General features: G+C 33.6%; 1 protein-coding gene and 1 pseudogene across 1 annotated transcript; one reads left to right on the forward strand and one right to left on the reverse strand.

The window, feature by feature from the left end:
* Positions 1-4,012: 4,012 nt before the first annotated feature.
* LOC147523823 (calmodulin-binding transcription activator 3-like) lies at positions 4,013-6,835 on the reverse strand (annotated as a pseudogene).
* A 2,921-nt stretch (positions 6,836-9,756) lies between these two features.
* Positions 9,757-10,278, forward strand: LOC147523824 (protein STRICTOSIDINE SYNTHASE-LIKE 10-like). The gene has a single exon (XM_086572534.1). It carries the CDS (start codon positions 9,757-9,759, stop codon positions 10,276-10,278), a length of 522 nt encoding a protein of 173 aa, XP_086428660.1.
* Positions 10,279-14,849: the final 4,571 nt, after the last annotated feature.

The raw sequence follows: 14,849 nt of genomic DNA on the forward strand, positions 1-14,849 counted from the left end.
TTGTTTATTATTATTATTATTTCCAATTTAATTCTAATTATAATGAAATAAGTAGCATAAAAATGTTAGGGAACTAATTATATAATTTCATTGACATAAGGAAGGTTATTCTAAATTATTAAAAAATAGAAAAAATTATATAATTTTAGTGAAGTGCGGAAAGTTCTTCTAAATCATTAAAAAAAGAGGGAGTTGATTCTAATTCTAGTGAGGGAGGTGCTTCCAATTTGTAAAAAAACAAAAAAAAACTATTTGGTGTTGCGTGAAGTTGGGCTATCTACTATCTATACTAGCAAAATGCACGTGCTCTGCACATGAGTGACAAATAAATCTTATTGGAGCGTACGTGAATATGAACACATGTACAGTTGTAATAGATATACACTCATCCAAAAAAAGGGGAAAATTAATATGTATGACAAATAGTTATTCCGATTAAAATTGATAGTTTGGCATAACTTTTCAAACCTCTTTTGTTTGAAAATGTTGTTAATAATGAATCTTATAAAGCAATATAATTGCTACATATTCATTTTAGATGTGAGTTTGGCATTGAAATAATTCTACATATTCCAAAAAGAATAGAGGGCTTGTTGCCTCAACAGAAGTATCTCATGTTATCTTCAAACCACTTGTTTCTGAAATTATTTCCTCAGTAATATAATCCTCAATATGTGACTTGTCAAGATGATGTTCTTAGTGGACATCTCCTATGTTTGCAACGTCTCTGTTTGTGCAATTGTGTTGACTTGAAGTATTACATGTGCCTCCACATGAATTAGTTATCAGACCACCCAATGCTAAAGCAGGATCTTTAAGCGCAACATCCTCTAGAAATCCAGCATTGGGAACGTAATGATCTTTTGTAGATTCCCTGTACATAAGTCCCTCCATAAATAAACCATATACATCCTGGACCAACTTGGAAAAACAATTAATTTTGCTCAGTATACTTGCCAGAGTGAATCTCAGTAACAGTGGGTTATTCGCAAAGCCTTTCCACGCAAACCGGCTTTCGGTGCTTCGGTGCTACTCATAGTGGTCGTCCCGACCACATCCAAATATTCCAAAGAGTATTCAAATGACAACTCCACCAAAATAATCATTATTTACAGTACATGGAAGAAATAAGAAAAGAAGTCCATGGAACAATTGCTTACTGCAATTGAAGCTACATTGTTAGGGACTGTTACTGCCCATGGTTGCCCAACTTGTAAAGGAGGAACTCCTTTAGCAGGTATACTAATACCCAGAAACATCAAATATGCTCCCCCAATGATAAAATGTGATACCTTGCCCCCCTTGAGCATAAAAGTTGGCTAGGAGTTCAGGCACCTTCCAGAGTGCATAAACTGCAAGATGAGAACAGGAGTCATAAGGGTGTCAAGCTAAGGCCTAAATGTATGGATAAAAAGCAAACTCTAGAGAGTTGCATATAATATAATAGAAAAAAAATATATATATATATATATATATATATATATATATATATATATATATATATATATATATATATATATATATATATATATATCATTATTATAGCCACATTTTTTGACATACAAATGAATTAAGGTCTAGTTTTTTTGTGGAGATGGCCTCCCTACTATGAAGATCATTCTCACAAAAAATCATAATATTTGGATATGTCTAACCATGTAAAAATTAGTGTTCATTAGTGTTCATTTTTTAATTTTTCATCTAACTGTCTAAAAGTTTTGTGAGCATGTTATAATGTTAGACTTCTTTGAATGAGCTAAATTTTTGTGAGCATGTTCTCCATGGTGGGGAGATCATATCTACAAAAAATTAGCCCTTAATTCAACTTTTAAGTCTATGATTTTGCTTGGATTAATTTACAATGTGGCTATAATGTGCGCATAAGATTTAGTCGTTAGCTAATACTTCAGAGTAATCTCTCTCTCTCTCTCTCTCTCACACACACACACACACACACACACACACACACACACACATATATATATATATTAGAGCTAGAGAGAGAGAGAGAGAGAGAGAGAGAGAGAGAGAGAGAGATTGCTCTGAAGTATTAGCTAACGACTAAGTCTCCTCTTAACAGGGTAAATGTGCTTCCCTGTGAACACTGACTAACAAATGCATTCAAATAAATAATATTATAACAATAGCAAAGTTAAAAAGTCGTCCAAATCGCTTACACTAAGAATTTTCAAAATATGCTATGATTTTTTAAATCATTATGGGCCGATTGACAATGTTCATTCCCGCTACACTACTTTCTATTGCAAACAAAAAAGATAACAAAATACAAATAGATACCAAAATAGATCACCTTTTTGTTGAAATAATTACCAAATTAAGGGATCAATTTCCAACTATATTATTTCCAAACAACTAAGGGTGTCTTTGATAGGTGGGAATAAACTCCCTGTGAAACTTCCACATTAATAGGTTAGCTCAAACTCTTGATTTTGTACGAACTTTTCACAACTCAATAGTTTGCAGATTAGAGCTCTTTAGTGGTAAAAGTTGCCCACTAATATCCATAGGATTTCAGGTTATAAATAAGTGTGCAAATTGTATTCCCACAAATCGAAGTATCAAACACGGCCTATATTATGATACAGAATATGCACTCATGGTCACTATGTATGATGGTTCTCATCAGTTCTCACTCACCAATTGCCACCCCAGTCACTGGCTTTAAGTGTGGATGGTGGGAAGCTATAAAGACTCCTCATAAGCAATCATGCTACCTATTGTTCATGAACAGCTGAAACAATATTGGTGTGATACCTTTGGCATACTCATGGTAGTACTTGTTAGGTGAACTTCACAGTTCATCATGCACAAAGCAATAATAGACTACATTTTGCTTTGTGCGCCTTGGTACTAGGTAGCAATTGGAGATGTTACTGTGCAACCGTAAATTCATCTTAATATAGTTTATACCACAATTTGACAATATCCAATCTACAGTAAGAAAATAAGAATGACACAACACCGGTTCAAAATTTATAGAAAAAACACAACCGTAATATATACACAATCAATTAACCAAAAAAACCATAAATACTTTTTTGATAAACCAAAGGGAAGCTGTTAGAATATTCTAACGTACATTTACTTGAGATGACGAAGAAGAAAAGCTCATATATAGACTACCATCATAGCATGGAACTAAAATGTGGCCACTATATATTATTTATTGAAGTATAGAACTAATATTCCAAATGAAGCATTTACAAAAGATGTACCTCTGGAAAATGCCCGAGGGCCAAGGGCCAACAAAACCTGTCGTCTTGAATCAAAACTGCAAAGGGTGTCATTAGGGTCCCATAACAATACAGTTCAAATAAGAGTAATGTTTATCGTGCCCTACATTAAAAAAGATAGAGATGGACATGTATACCTAGAAAGCCCACACAGTTCCCACAAAACCCATAAGAGATTGTTAGATTGTGGAGTTGATGCAAGCAGAAGGACTACGGCATTCACCTGCAATCAAAAGTACTGATCTGAGACACTATATGTTCAACAGCAAAGGATCAAATAAGCTAAGAAATTGGGGAGTCATTTGACGTAACACATTGGATGTAGCATTGTGAAAGCAAGTTCCAGGAAAAGCGAAACAAAAAAGTTTGATAAAAGTTGTTCTCTCCCTGCTCTTCATCTTGTCACAGATGGAAACCCAACATTGAAAAAATGGGTACTAACCGACCATTAGAAAATGCAAAAACGGAAAACGAAAATTGGATTCTCTATTATGCTGGTTTGCATTTGGAAGAGACTTCTTGTATAATATAACTTCCCAAGTCAAAATCTGACATTGATTATGAAAGTTACCTTCAAGGCTATTCCAAGCCTTCCACGCCGTCTTTCACGCACCACTAAGAGCATGCTTTCACTGTAATCTATTATGGTTTTTCTTTTGGTATCTTGAGTAAATCCCTCTCACGCCTGATAGGGTTATAGTTGTTGGGCTATTCAGTAAGAAGTGGTCAATTATTGTCACCTTAGTTGGGAATTCGGAACATATTAATACATGCGGATGTCGTTTCCTACCACTTTTACAATTTTTTTCTTCGACTGTGACTATGAATAAAATCTTTATTCATCACAAAGAATTTTAGAAAGAAGCACGTGGAAAGAAAAGCACACACCTGAATCTTGATAATCCACTGTCGAATTACCAAAAATTCCTTTCTTCCTTTCCAACCACAAAATTTGTTCTATATTCGCATGGCTGCAACATGTACGGGTTCATCATGCAATCCCAGTCTATGTTTCTTAACAGAAATGAGTGAAAAAGCACGCTTGTTTGACATTCCAAATTTTTTTTCATCATACTCAACTAATTAACTACTTTCTTTGGAATGATTGTATCCTATACACTTGATGTATATGAGCAACAACTTGAGTAGCATTGCGAACAACAGTAAGTGAGTCTTTCAAAGAGGCATCTGGCACACCAACATCAAATAATTGTGAAGCATTTTGATCAGGAACTTTCTGTGAAGCTTCTACCTCTGTAATATCTGCCGGAATATCATCCTTGGTGTCTTTCATAGTAAGAGATGAAAGATGAATGGTCAAAGAAGATTTTGCAAGGTAACCTGCAATCCCTTTGTATCCATTCATGTAAGCAAGGTCTGCAGGTGTCCTGCACGAAGGAAATTTGGGAGTTGGATTTGTGAATGCTCTAGAAGCTGCATCCAGAGGGACGAAAAGACCAACTGTCCGCTCCCTGAAAAGGAGTTAAAGAGAGAACTATATTATTAAAGTAGCAAAAAGAGTGTCTTAAATGGTCTTATTTCCATAACAATTCTTGCATCTACTGAAACCTATTGTACTATGTACTTTAGCGTATATATGACTTTTTTGGTGCACCAAAAAAAAACACACCTACCACAAAATGCAGCCCAGTGAAGTGCAGTCCATCCATTCACATCACGGAAATTGATATTAACACCATCGGCTACTGTATGTTGGTGCTATAGCCCAGTCATAGCCAAGAGCACCTGCTAAATGTATCACGCCTTGACCTTCTTTATCTAACAAATTGGGGCCTTTACCGTCTTCAGTTACTTTCTGAATAAGCCATGAATTCAACTTCTCTTTTAGAACTTGCTCTTTTTCTTTCTCTGGGTAAAAGCCACCCATAGTAGTATTTACCATTAGGAACCCTTCATCATCTTCTTTCATCATCAATCTGATACTACCACTTCTATGATAATTTTCACCATCAATTTCAACGGAACCAGTATGACAGACAGAACCCAAGGATAATAAATTTTGAAATCGTATATTAAGGAGCATATCACTTGTGCCGACACTATTAGGATAAGTCATCATGAAATCTTGAGTACGGCTGGCTCGAAATTCAAATTCTCTCACTTCACTACAAGACACCTTGTTGGAGCATGTTACGTAAAAAGGGATCCTTCCCACTTTGTGATGTGGAGCATGGCATTGAATAACATTATTTGCTAAAACCTCAGCTGGAACTTCCACTTCCCCAAACATGCACGGCCATTTCTATTTTGCTAAATCTTCTCGACTCTTTAGGAACATTCTGGAAATTAGTACCTGTTTAATAATTTATTAGAAAAACAATAAAACTAGTATTTAATAATTGTGTTCAAGACCTGTAAAGTAAAGTGTGTCATATAAAGCTTAGGCAAAATGCTTTAGCAAAAAACAGACCAACGAAAACAATAATACTTCACCTACCTTAGTTTCTGAGCCTTCATAGGCCCAGTTTGGTGAGAAGTCTGTAATACTGATCCACCCATCTCTCCAGCTCTTTGTAATTATCCTCAAACAAATCTGGACAATAACAAATCTGGACAATTGCAGGATTTTGGTCCAGATTCACCGTCCTTGCTTGAATCATCTACTGCTGCAATTATTGCATCTTCAATTGGCGTCTTCTCACTCTGAAAAATATAGAAACTTAACCATTGAAAATGCCCTTTCTCAAGCACAACATGACAAAGGACTTCCCCAGAGCAAGGAAAAGCAACATAAAAAAACCATTGAGTTTTTCTAGACATTCTATTGTTCAAGGAGGAAATAGTAAGGCCAAAGCTTGAATTAAGGTCCATAATTTTGTTATATTTTAGTCTTATCTGGGACCTCTAATTATCATTCTCCACCTAATACCTAAAAAAGGCTCTGCAGTGGGGAACTCTACACCGAAGCTATAATGTACAACAACAAATGCCGCAAAATTTCAAAATAGGTAAAATAGATAATAATAAACCTACAAATTAAGACTACAATACCAGGCAACTTTACCGCAAAGTGGTCTTGAGAAGAATTAAGTGAAAAATCATACAACAATCATAATAATAATAAAAGTAGAGAAAGTCATTCCCACCTTAGTATAGTCATCTCCGCAAGTGCTAGTCCTTTTTTGTCATGAGAACCAGATCGAACACGCTTGTTGGGCCTAGTTGTTGGCTCCTCACCGGAATACAAATTATTCCTCCAAGTTGCAGTGTAAGGTTCTCAGCTTCTTCATCCACTGACTTCTCCACAACCATAGGCTTTATTCCACTATCCCCTTTCTTTTCCTGCGCAGTCTCAACTATTCTAGGCAACGTAGTCTCCAAACTGCCAGCATTCTCAGCTTCAGATACCTTTGCAACAAACCTCACACTGTCCCACTCATAAACTTTTGGATCCCAATTACCATTTGCGCTTTGATACCACTGTTGTTGTTGCTGGTTAAGGAAATTAGAATTTTGCCATGGTAAATCTCAGTTTTTCGCCATCGCGGTTCACGGTATCAACCAGCAAGCGGCTGGTGAACATAAATTGGATGAGCTACTTGTGCACCCACTTCTTCCATTTTCTCTAACAATTTTCTCAAACAATTTCTTCTCTTGATTTCAAACTGCTACCTAAATGTAGCAAAAGAACAAACACCAACCAAAAACTAATAAATACTATTGAACATGAAAAGAATGAACAACAAATTTATTAGGAAAAGACTACAAAATGAATACATTTCCACTTTTTTTTCGCAATAATTTGTTTTCCACAAGATAAATTTCTGACTTCTAGCAATCACACCAAGATCAAATCCCAAAAAAATCGACACTTCGAAACATATTCAATAACATTTCTCACTCAAAACCTTAACAACTTCGGAAAACAATATATTTATTCAAAAGAGAACAGTTTCCATACCTTTAACCAGCTTCACAAATCTCAAATAAACAGACTTTACTTCATTTCTTCTGCTTATAACTTAATATCACATCCATAAATAAACAAACTTTGTCCTCAAACAAAAAGTTTACTTAAATTCCATCTCAATGTAAATCCTATTGGTCATTAAACGCTTTACTTAAAACATTCAATCTTCTCTCATTGTCAACATAACCGGTGCAATTGAAAGTTTTTTTTTTGGGAGTCGGAAGAGCGGGGAGATTTGGGGATAAACAACACTTTAAAAGTATATACTCTTATCTTGAATTTAACTGGTACAATTCCCTCTTCAACAGCCGCTCTGGTTGCATTTAGTGCATCAGTAACTCTGTCTTTTTTCTCCCCGACTTCAGTTTCGCTAGCACCTCCAATCTACAAGAAAACTCATGCCAAGCACTCATAAGCTTCCCATACCACATATAATATTTCAATAGGCTAATCAGATTGTAGTCATCTGGCTATTTTGGAAATTATTTGCAAATACAAAAAATCGACACCATTATCACCATTAAGAAAAGAGAAACAATTTATTGAAAATTAGGACCAAACCTTTAAAACAGCAACACCACCAGAAAGCTTTGCAAGTCTCTCTTGCAACTTCTCCTTTTCATAATCAGAAGTGCTTGATTCCACAACAGACCTTAGCTGTTACAAGAATGAAACATGTTACTATTCCTTAACAATTCACATTATTCAATAGATTCAAGCAATCACTTGTCCCATAAATTGACTAAAGTTGTAAGATGTTTGATTAGAGTGTTGGAACAGAAAGGATTTCATTGTAATGAGAAAAAAATAATATGAGAAACAGAAGAGATCGATGGGAGAGAAGGGAAAAGAATCGCTTCGTATTCTCTCGTTAGACTTTTCCTTTTCTTAACGTCTTATTAAATAACCCAATTATTGCTAATTAAATGCCATTTATATAGTAAGGCGTACAATTCAAAATGGCGTGGAATTGGTTTTTTAATATACTGCCACATGAAAAGACTGATTGCTCCTATTCAAAGGTGTTGAGCAATATTTTTATTTAAGGACAATATCAGTACTGAAAATTTATAAAGGCATAAAAAGACAAAGTAGTCCTCATTAATAAATATCTAGGCATCTGATTTTATTATTCATCCAGGGGTATTATGCGTAAGAAAAAGACCCGGATGAATTTAAGAGGCCACGATCATTATAGGATATACTACTAGTAGAGATACTAAAGTAGAGACCTCTAAGAAAAAAAAATTCTATCCTAGGTGGCGCTCTAATATGCGAGATAGTTTTTTCTCTCCCTACCATGTATGCCACGTGGAACCTATACAAAATTTATAGAAAGAGCCGATTTATTAGGAAATTGGAAATTCCAAAATTCAAGCCGATTAATTAGGACATTCAAGGGCAGAGCATTAAAAAAAAGTCAATTTACTACGAAAATATTAGTAGAATTTAATAGGAGCATGTAAACGTGGTATGATCCTAGGTGGACTCTTCTTAATTGAATCGAACACTAATGCTTCCAAAATTATAAACAAGAAATGGGCCTCAGCCCCCTCAATCCAATCCGGTTATGTGTAAACTCCTCAGTCATGAAAGTATCCATAGAACCTCCCTATTATTTAGGCCTTGGCCAAATAAACTCCTCGCTTTCCAAATTGTAAGCAATTTGCGGTCTAATTTTTATCCCCTGAAATTTTTGGTTTCCTATTATACCCTTTTCATTAAATCAAGATCCTTCGAAGAAGAACTATCTTTTCCAATAAAGCAGCGAAGATTCTTTGTTATACGAAAAAAAGAACACCGATTTCTTGTGATAGAAAATGGATTCATGGATAACCATATTTTATAGGTACAAATTTGAGTGGTATATATTCAAGGTGGGAGAGAAGTTGAATATGCTCATTGCGTATTTGTGGAAATGCCCAAGAGGAAAATAATTGTATGAACCACAAGCAAGAAGCCAATAAAAATATGAAACAAGAAAATGAATGAAAGCAGTGGTGTTGCAAGAGGAAAATAAAAAGCGCAAGCCGCAATTGAACTAACAATTGGCACTGTACCAAATTTTTAAATATAAACAAGCTAAGTATGACTTCTGATTTTTTCTGTGAAAATTTATATTTATATAGTTGGTTAACATAATTTTTTTTTTTTCCATATGAAAACTGTCATTTGCATAGTAGTTTTTGAAACTGAACATGTCTGTAAATTTGAGATAACATATGAAAGTTTATATTTTCATAGTAGTTAACCTATGCAATTTTATATTTACATATGAAAGCATATATTTTCATACTAATTAAACAAGAAATTGGGCGACAGAGCTGCTTCAAAAATAAAATTACTTTCAAAGACTTGGAAATATTATTTTTGGGTTTTAATACTATTTTGGATTTTTTCATTACTAAAAGTCGTTATTTTTTAAAATGTTTTTGAAATTGGGGATACGACTCGAGATCACCCGCGAAACCTTTTTTTCAAACTTTTTGTCTTCTCTTTTTACCCTTTAACCGTTTTTGATTAAAAAAAAAAAAAAACTTCACAATTTCTTCACGGACATTCACCCGAGACATGAGTGGTTTACTTCACGCATGCAATGCACCATATTCACAAGAAAGGATCACTTGCGTCACCTTAACTGGTGACAGCACGGGAAGACTCATGGAATATAATCCTATGAGTGGAGAAGTGATGGTGCTGAAGAGTGGTCTGAAGTTTGCGAACGGGGTTGCTCTTAGCGAGAACAATGACTTTCTTCTAGTGGCTGAAATCGATGATGCACGAATTATAAGATTTTGGCTTGAAGGGACAAAATCAAACACAACCAAAATCATTGTTGAACTTCCAGGAGCACCATATAATATTAAGAGAACTGCCAATGGTGAATTTTGGGTCGCAATAAACAATGGGAGGTCAATTCCCTCTTACAATGCTGGTGAAATCATTGGTGTTCGACTTGACAAAGAAGACAGAATCTTTGAGGGCCTCCACGACAATGGGATTTTGGAGTCAATTACCGAACTTGAAGAACGCAATGGTCTGTTCTTGGTAGGCTCTAATATTGCGCCATCTGTTGGCGTTTTTAGAATTTAATTTTATAGAAGTATTTTCTATGTAATTAGCTACAAGTCTTAAATTTAATATCAAAGTAGCTTATTTGCAATTTTACATCATAATTCACAAGTTTATTATTATAATTTTGGTACAATGTTTATAAAATCAGTGGTTTTGAATTGTATGGATACACTTGCAGATTCTATGAAAAACATTTTACTGAATGCATACATTTTAAAATGCAGATGCACCACATTATAAACTTATACATTTTAAAATGCATACATACCACGCATTTTAAAATGCAGATACAAAATGCATTTGATTATTTATTTTGCGGGTTTGATTATATTAACTACTATTAAATGCAACGGGTTGGTTTAGGGTTTAATGTTTAGAAATTTAGGATATAGGGGTTAGAGTTTAGTGTCTTTAAGGTTTAGGGTTTAGGTTTAGGATTTAGGATTTAGGCTTAGGGTATAGTTTATAAAGATTTTGGGTTTAGTATTTAGTAGTTTGGGGTTTAGACTTAACGGCTAGTGTCAAATGCCTCCACAAAATATTGGAGGCATAATATTTTTATTATTTTCATTATATGCATTTTTAAATGTAAAGACAGGTGGTTATAAGTGAAATTTTTGTGTGAAATATTTTTGTTTTGCATCCCACTATGTTACTGGGTAGATAGTTGGTTATACTTGTTTCCAAATGAGGATATTTTCGTCTATTCCTGGTAAAGTTGGGTAACCGGTGGTCAGTTCCATATTCTAGTCAAATTGGAGTATTATCAAATTGGAGTATTAAATTCTAAAAAAATTTAAGAGGAGCCTTAGGACTACTAAATATTTATAACTGACTCCTCTAGCCTAATTTTCTGACTAGTTAAACTATGTAAAATTATATTTACATATGAAATTTTATATTTTCATACTAGTTTAAACTATGCAAATTTGTATGTACTGATGTACATGTGAATATTTTGTTTTAGAAAATGGCTACTAAAAAGATGAGAAGATTAACAATAACACTTTCTTCCTTTTTTCTAATTTTTTTTCGACATTTGAGTGCATTTATTTTCATACACGAAGATGAATAACGGATACAACTCATGTACTATGCAAAATACAAATACTAAAATATAAGAATGCAGAGTAAAATTTAAGAATGCAAAATAAAAATACTATGCAAAGTTAAGAATGCAAAGTAAAATTACCACCACACATTACACAAACATGAAAAAGCAAATAAAAAATACTATGCAAATTTAAGAATGCAGAGTAAAAACAACTACAAAAATATAAAAATGCATAGTAGAACCATTACATACACAAACATAAAAATCTAAACTTGAAATTGCAAAACTATAAAAACTTGAACTGATGTGAACAAGATTTGGTTTGTTCGTAGTTTTTGGAGCAGCCGTTTTCTCAATTTCATCTCCATCTCTTCTAGAACTTGAAGGTTTGATTTTTTTTGTTGGATTTTTAGCTTTTTTCGAAATTGTAGAGTTTTATTTTTCTCTTTTGTTGCTTTCATTTTTTTTTTGTTGATGAGAAAATAGAGAATTTACTCGTGTACTATGAGAATTTGTAGTAGAAGATGCTTCAGATCTAAAATGCTAGCTAGAAAGATGGAAGCGATAAGGAAGTGTGGTGAGAAAATAGAAAGTTCATGAGTCTATTTACGTGGGGGTGTTTTGGACAGTTTTTTATTTTCTTAAAAGTAGGGAGGTTTTGAGGTGAGAAAAGATTTGAGAGGGTTTTAACGTATCGGTTTATGTAGTAGAGAGATTAAACCCAAATCTTGAAATTATAAATCATATTGGAAGTACATGTGAGTCATAATTGGTTATAATTCCAAAATTATAACTAATTGCTAAGAAATTACGTTGTTAGATTGTTTAGCCCAATTGGGGGGGTTTTTTATTTGTTTATTTGTTTATTTATTTATTTATTTTTCAATTTAATTCTAATTCTAATTCAATAAGTAGTATAAAACTATTAGGGAATCTAATTCAATCTTTAATCTTTAGATCAAGTACTACTTAAACTAATTTTTGATAATATAATACTAATTTGGTAGTTAAGAATGAGACTAAGTGATAGACATGAGCATTCTCAAGCCGAATGTTGAGATTAACATGTTCCATCGCTTGCAAACTAACTTTACCAAGGAAGGAAGCCTTAATAATATGTGTTGTATTACGTTCTCCAAATTTTGACCAGGAATACGACTGACTAGCTAGGAACACATAAAAAGAGGTTCTTATTGCATTTTAAGGCAACTTAAATATAATAACGAATTGTTATTACAACATGAACTAATAAATACTATTGTGATTGGATTAGGAGGTGGAGCTCAAATGGGTCTATCGAGAATTATAACTAATAGCTACCATAAAGTAATGTAAGTCACAAGAATGAGCATACTTATTTTGAAAAATTTCAACTGGAATAACAACATTGAATTTTTTGGCACACAACTAATAATGGAAACAAAATTGAAGTTTTTGAAGCACTTGCAGTTACATATAAAATATTGAAGATATTAATAAAGGCTTTTCTTGATATGATTTTTTACGAAAACATTGATAGTATATTCCAGATTTAGAAGGCAAAATATTTAAAAGTTTTCGGATGTATGCCAACGTCCAAAATCTAGGGCCTGTTTGTTTTGACGGAAAGACTATGGAAAGGAAAGGAAAAGAGCACTAGTCTACCTTTTCCTTAGTTTTTTGGGTGTTTGTTTGCACGATGGAAAGGAAAAGACTTTTCCGTATGGAAACAGAACCACAGAAACGGAAACGATTTTGAGCCCGTGCCATACCCCAAAAAAATTCGCGGAAAGGAAAAGGGAAAAAAAAGAGAGTCGAGAGAGAGCAATGCCCATCTCCAAAGCTACGTCCTCTTCTTCACTCCTATCTTCTCTGGTCATTCTTTTGCTTGTTTCTCTTCACAAGCCAAGTTTTTTAGCGCTACAAGGTATCGATCAATCGTTTGTTATACTATTTTTTCTTTGGTTTTTGGATTTGTATTTTTTTTTCCTCTTCAAAGAATAAATTTTTTCGAATTATCAAATGTAGAATTCAAGACTAGTAACTAAGAATTTGAGATATATTTCCTAATCCTATCAATTAAGCGACGTCATTTTTCGTATAATGGGAACATGCCTTTTTCTGACTAACTATAGATGTATGAGTTTCTAGGGCTTTACAGACAACGAGGACATTGATTCCTGTTGGTTAGTAATATAAATATGCCACCACATTGCATACTAATAAAAAGCAAGCAATCAATTTCATTCAATACACTAGCCGTTCTTGTGAATTTTTGGTGTGGTTAGAACAATTAGACTAATGGCTGGTAAGCTAGTTTAGATGCATGAACCCCTTATATCAATTTTTTTTTCATGTAGTCCAATTGGAAAAATCTAAATAGTATAATGGGAGATTAGTGTGATATCATAGTTCTTATCGTCTTATGTTAAAGCAGTCTATCTGCCATATTGTTTTCTGTTTCACTTTGCTGTAAGAATGACCTCAACTTTATTCTGGTATGAGTTATAAGAACTGTATAGTCAACTTCTTGTATTATGCTACCTCAACTTTATTAGTTACTTCCTTATGTTGTCATATAATCTCGTTTTACTTTCGCTTATTGTGAATTATGTTATATCATGTCGATATCGTATATATTTTCATGTTAGTTAATATTATATTTGTTATTCTTAATATTTTATTTGTGCTTAATCTTAAAACAGTTTATAATACATTCTATTAATCATGGTATAAATCCTTGGTAGTATTAGTCACCATTTATGTCTGCACAGTAAGTTATGACTGTTTTAGTACAAAAAGGATTTATTTGACGATGTTCTGTGTTTGGTGGCATTCTGTGCATTTTTTGTTGGAACCTGCTTTCATGGTTTGAAGGTTAGTTGTAGATAATCTAGTGTAGTTTCATACCCAATTGACCTTGTACTAATCCAAGTTATACAAAAAAGTTATGACTGTTTTTTAGTACGTAGAGGTCAGCCAGAATTTTTCTCTGAAATTCTGTGTTTACATTAGGTTAAGTAAATTTCTAAGTCGGATTCAAGATTTTGAGTGTGAACAAACATTGTAGAGCTTGGAGTGTAGTTTCTAACCCATTTGGATTTGTGTCAATCCAACTTATATAGAGAAAGCTAGGATTGTTTCAATAGTGTGCTTAACCATAATTTTATTCTTGACTATATATATGTTGAATCGATTGATGAGTATTTTCCTTTACAATACGATGTCCGTTTGATTATTATTTTAAAAGTGTGGCATGACATGTAATTATAAAAGTGTTACGAAGTATCTTTTGCTTTTGTGAATATGACTAACAAGTTTAACGGAAAAAAAAAGAAAGAATATGACTAACAAGTTGTGTATATTGTGTTATGTTGGTAGGCAAACCCGGAAAGGAAAACCTATAAAGGTAAGCCAATACCTAGGTTGTTGAAGTGGGTTGAAGTATTCGGAGACTATATTGCTTGTGGTAACATACAAAAAACTGATCTTACGATAGATAAGGACGCTATAGCGGCAAGGATGGTGCTGAAAACATGAAAATGTTTTTTCTCAA

Source organism: Coptis chinensis, chromosome 1 (assembly GCF_015680905.1).
Source record: "Coptis chinensis isolate HL-2020 chromosome 1, ASM1568090v1, whole genome shotgun sequence".
Lineage (NCBI taxonomy): Eukaryota > Viridiplantae > Streptophyta > Magnoliopsida > Ranunculales > Ranunculaceae > Coptis > Coptis chinensis.

Bases quoted from the DNA above. Each gene is read 5' to 3' on its own strand.
- LOC147523824 (XM_086572534.1), top strand. From the start codon at position 9,757: ATGAGTGGTTTACTTCACGCATGCAATGCACCATATTCACAAGAAAGG.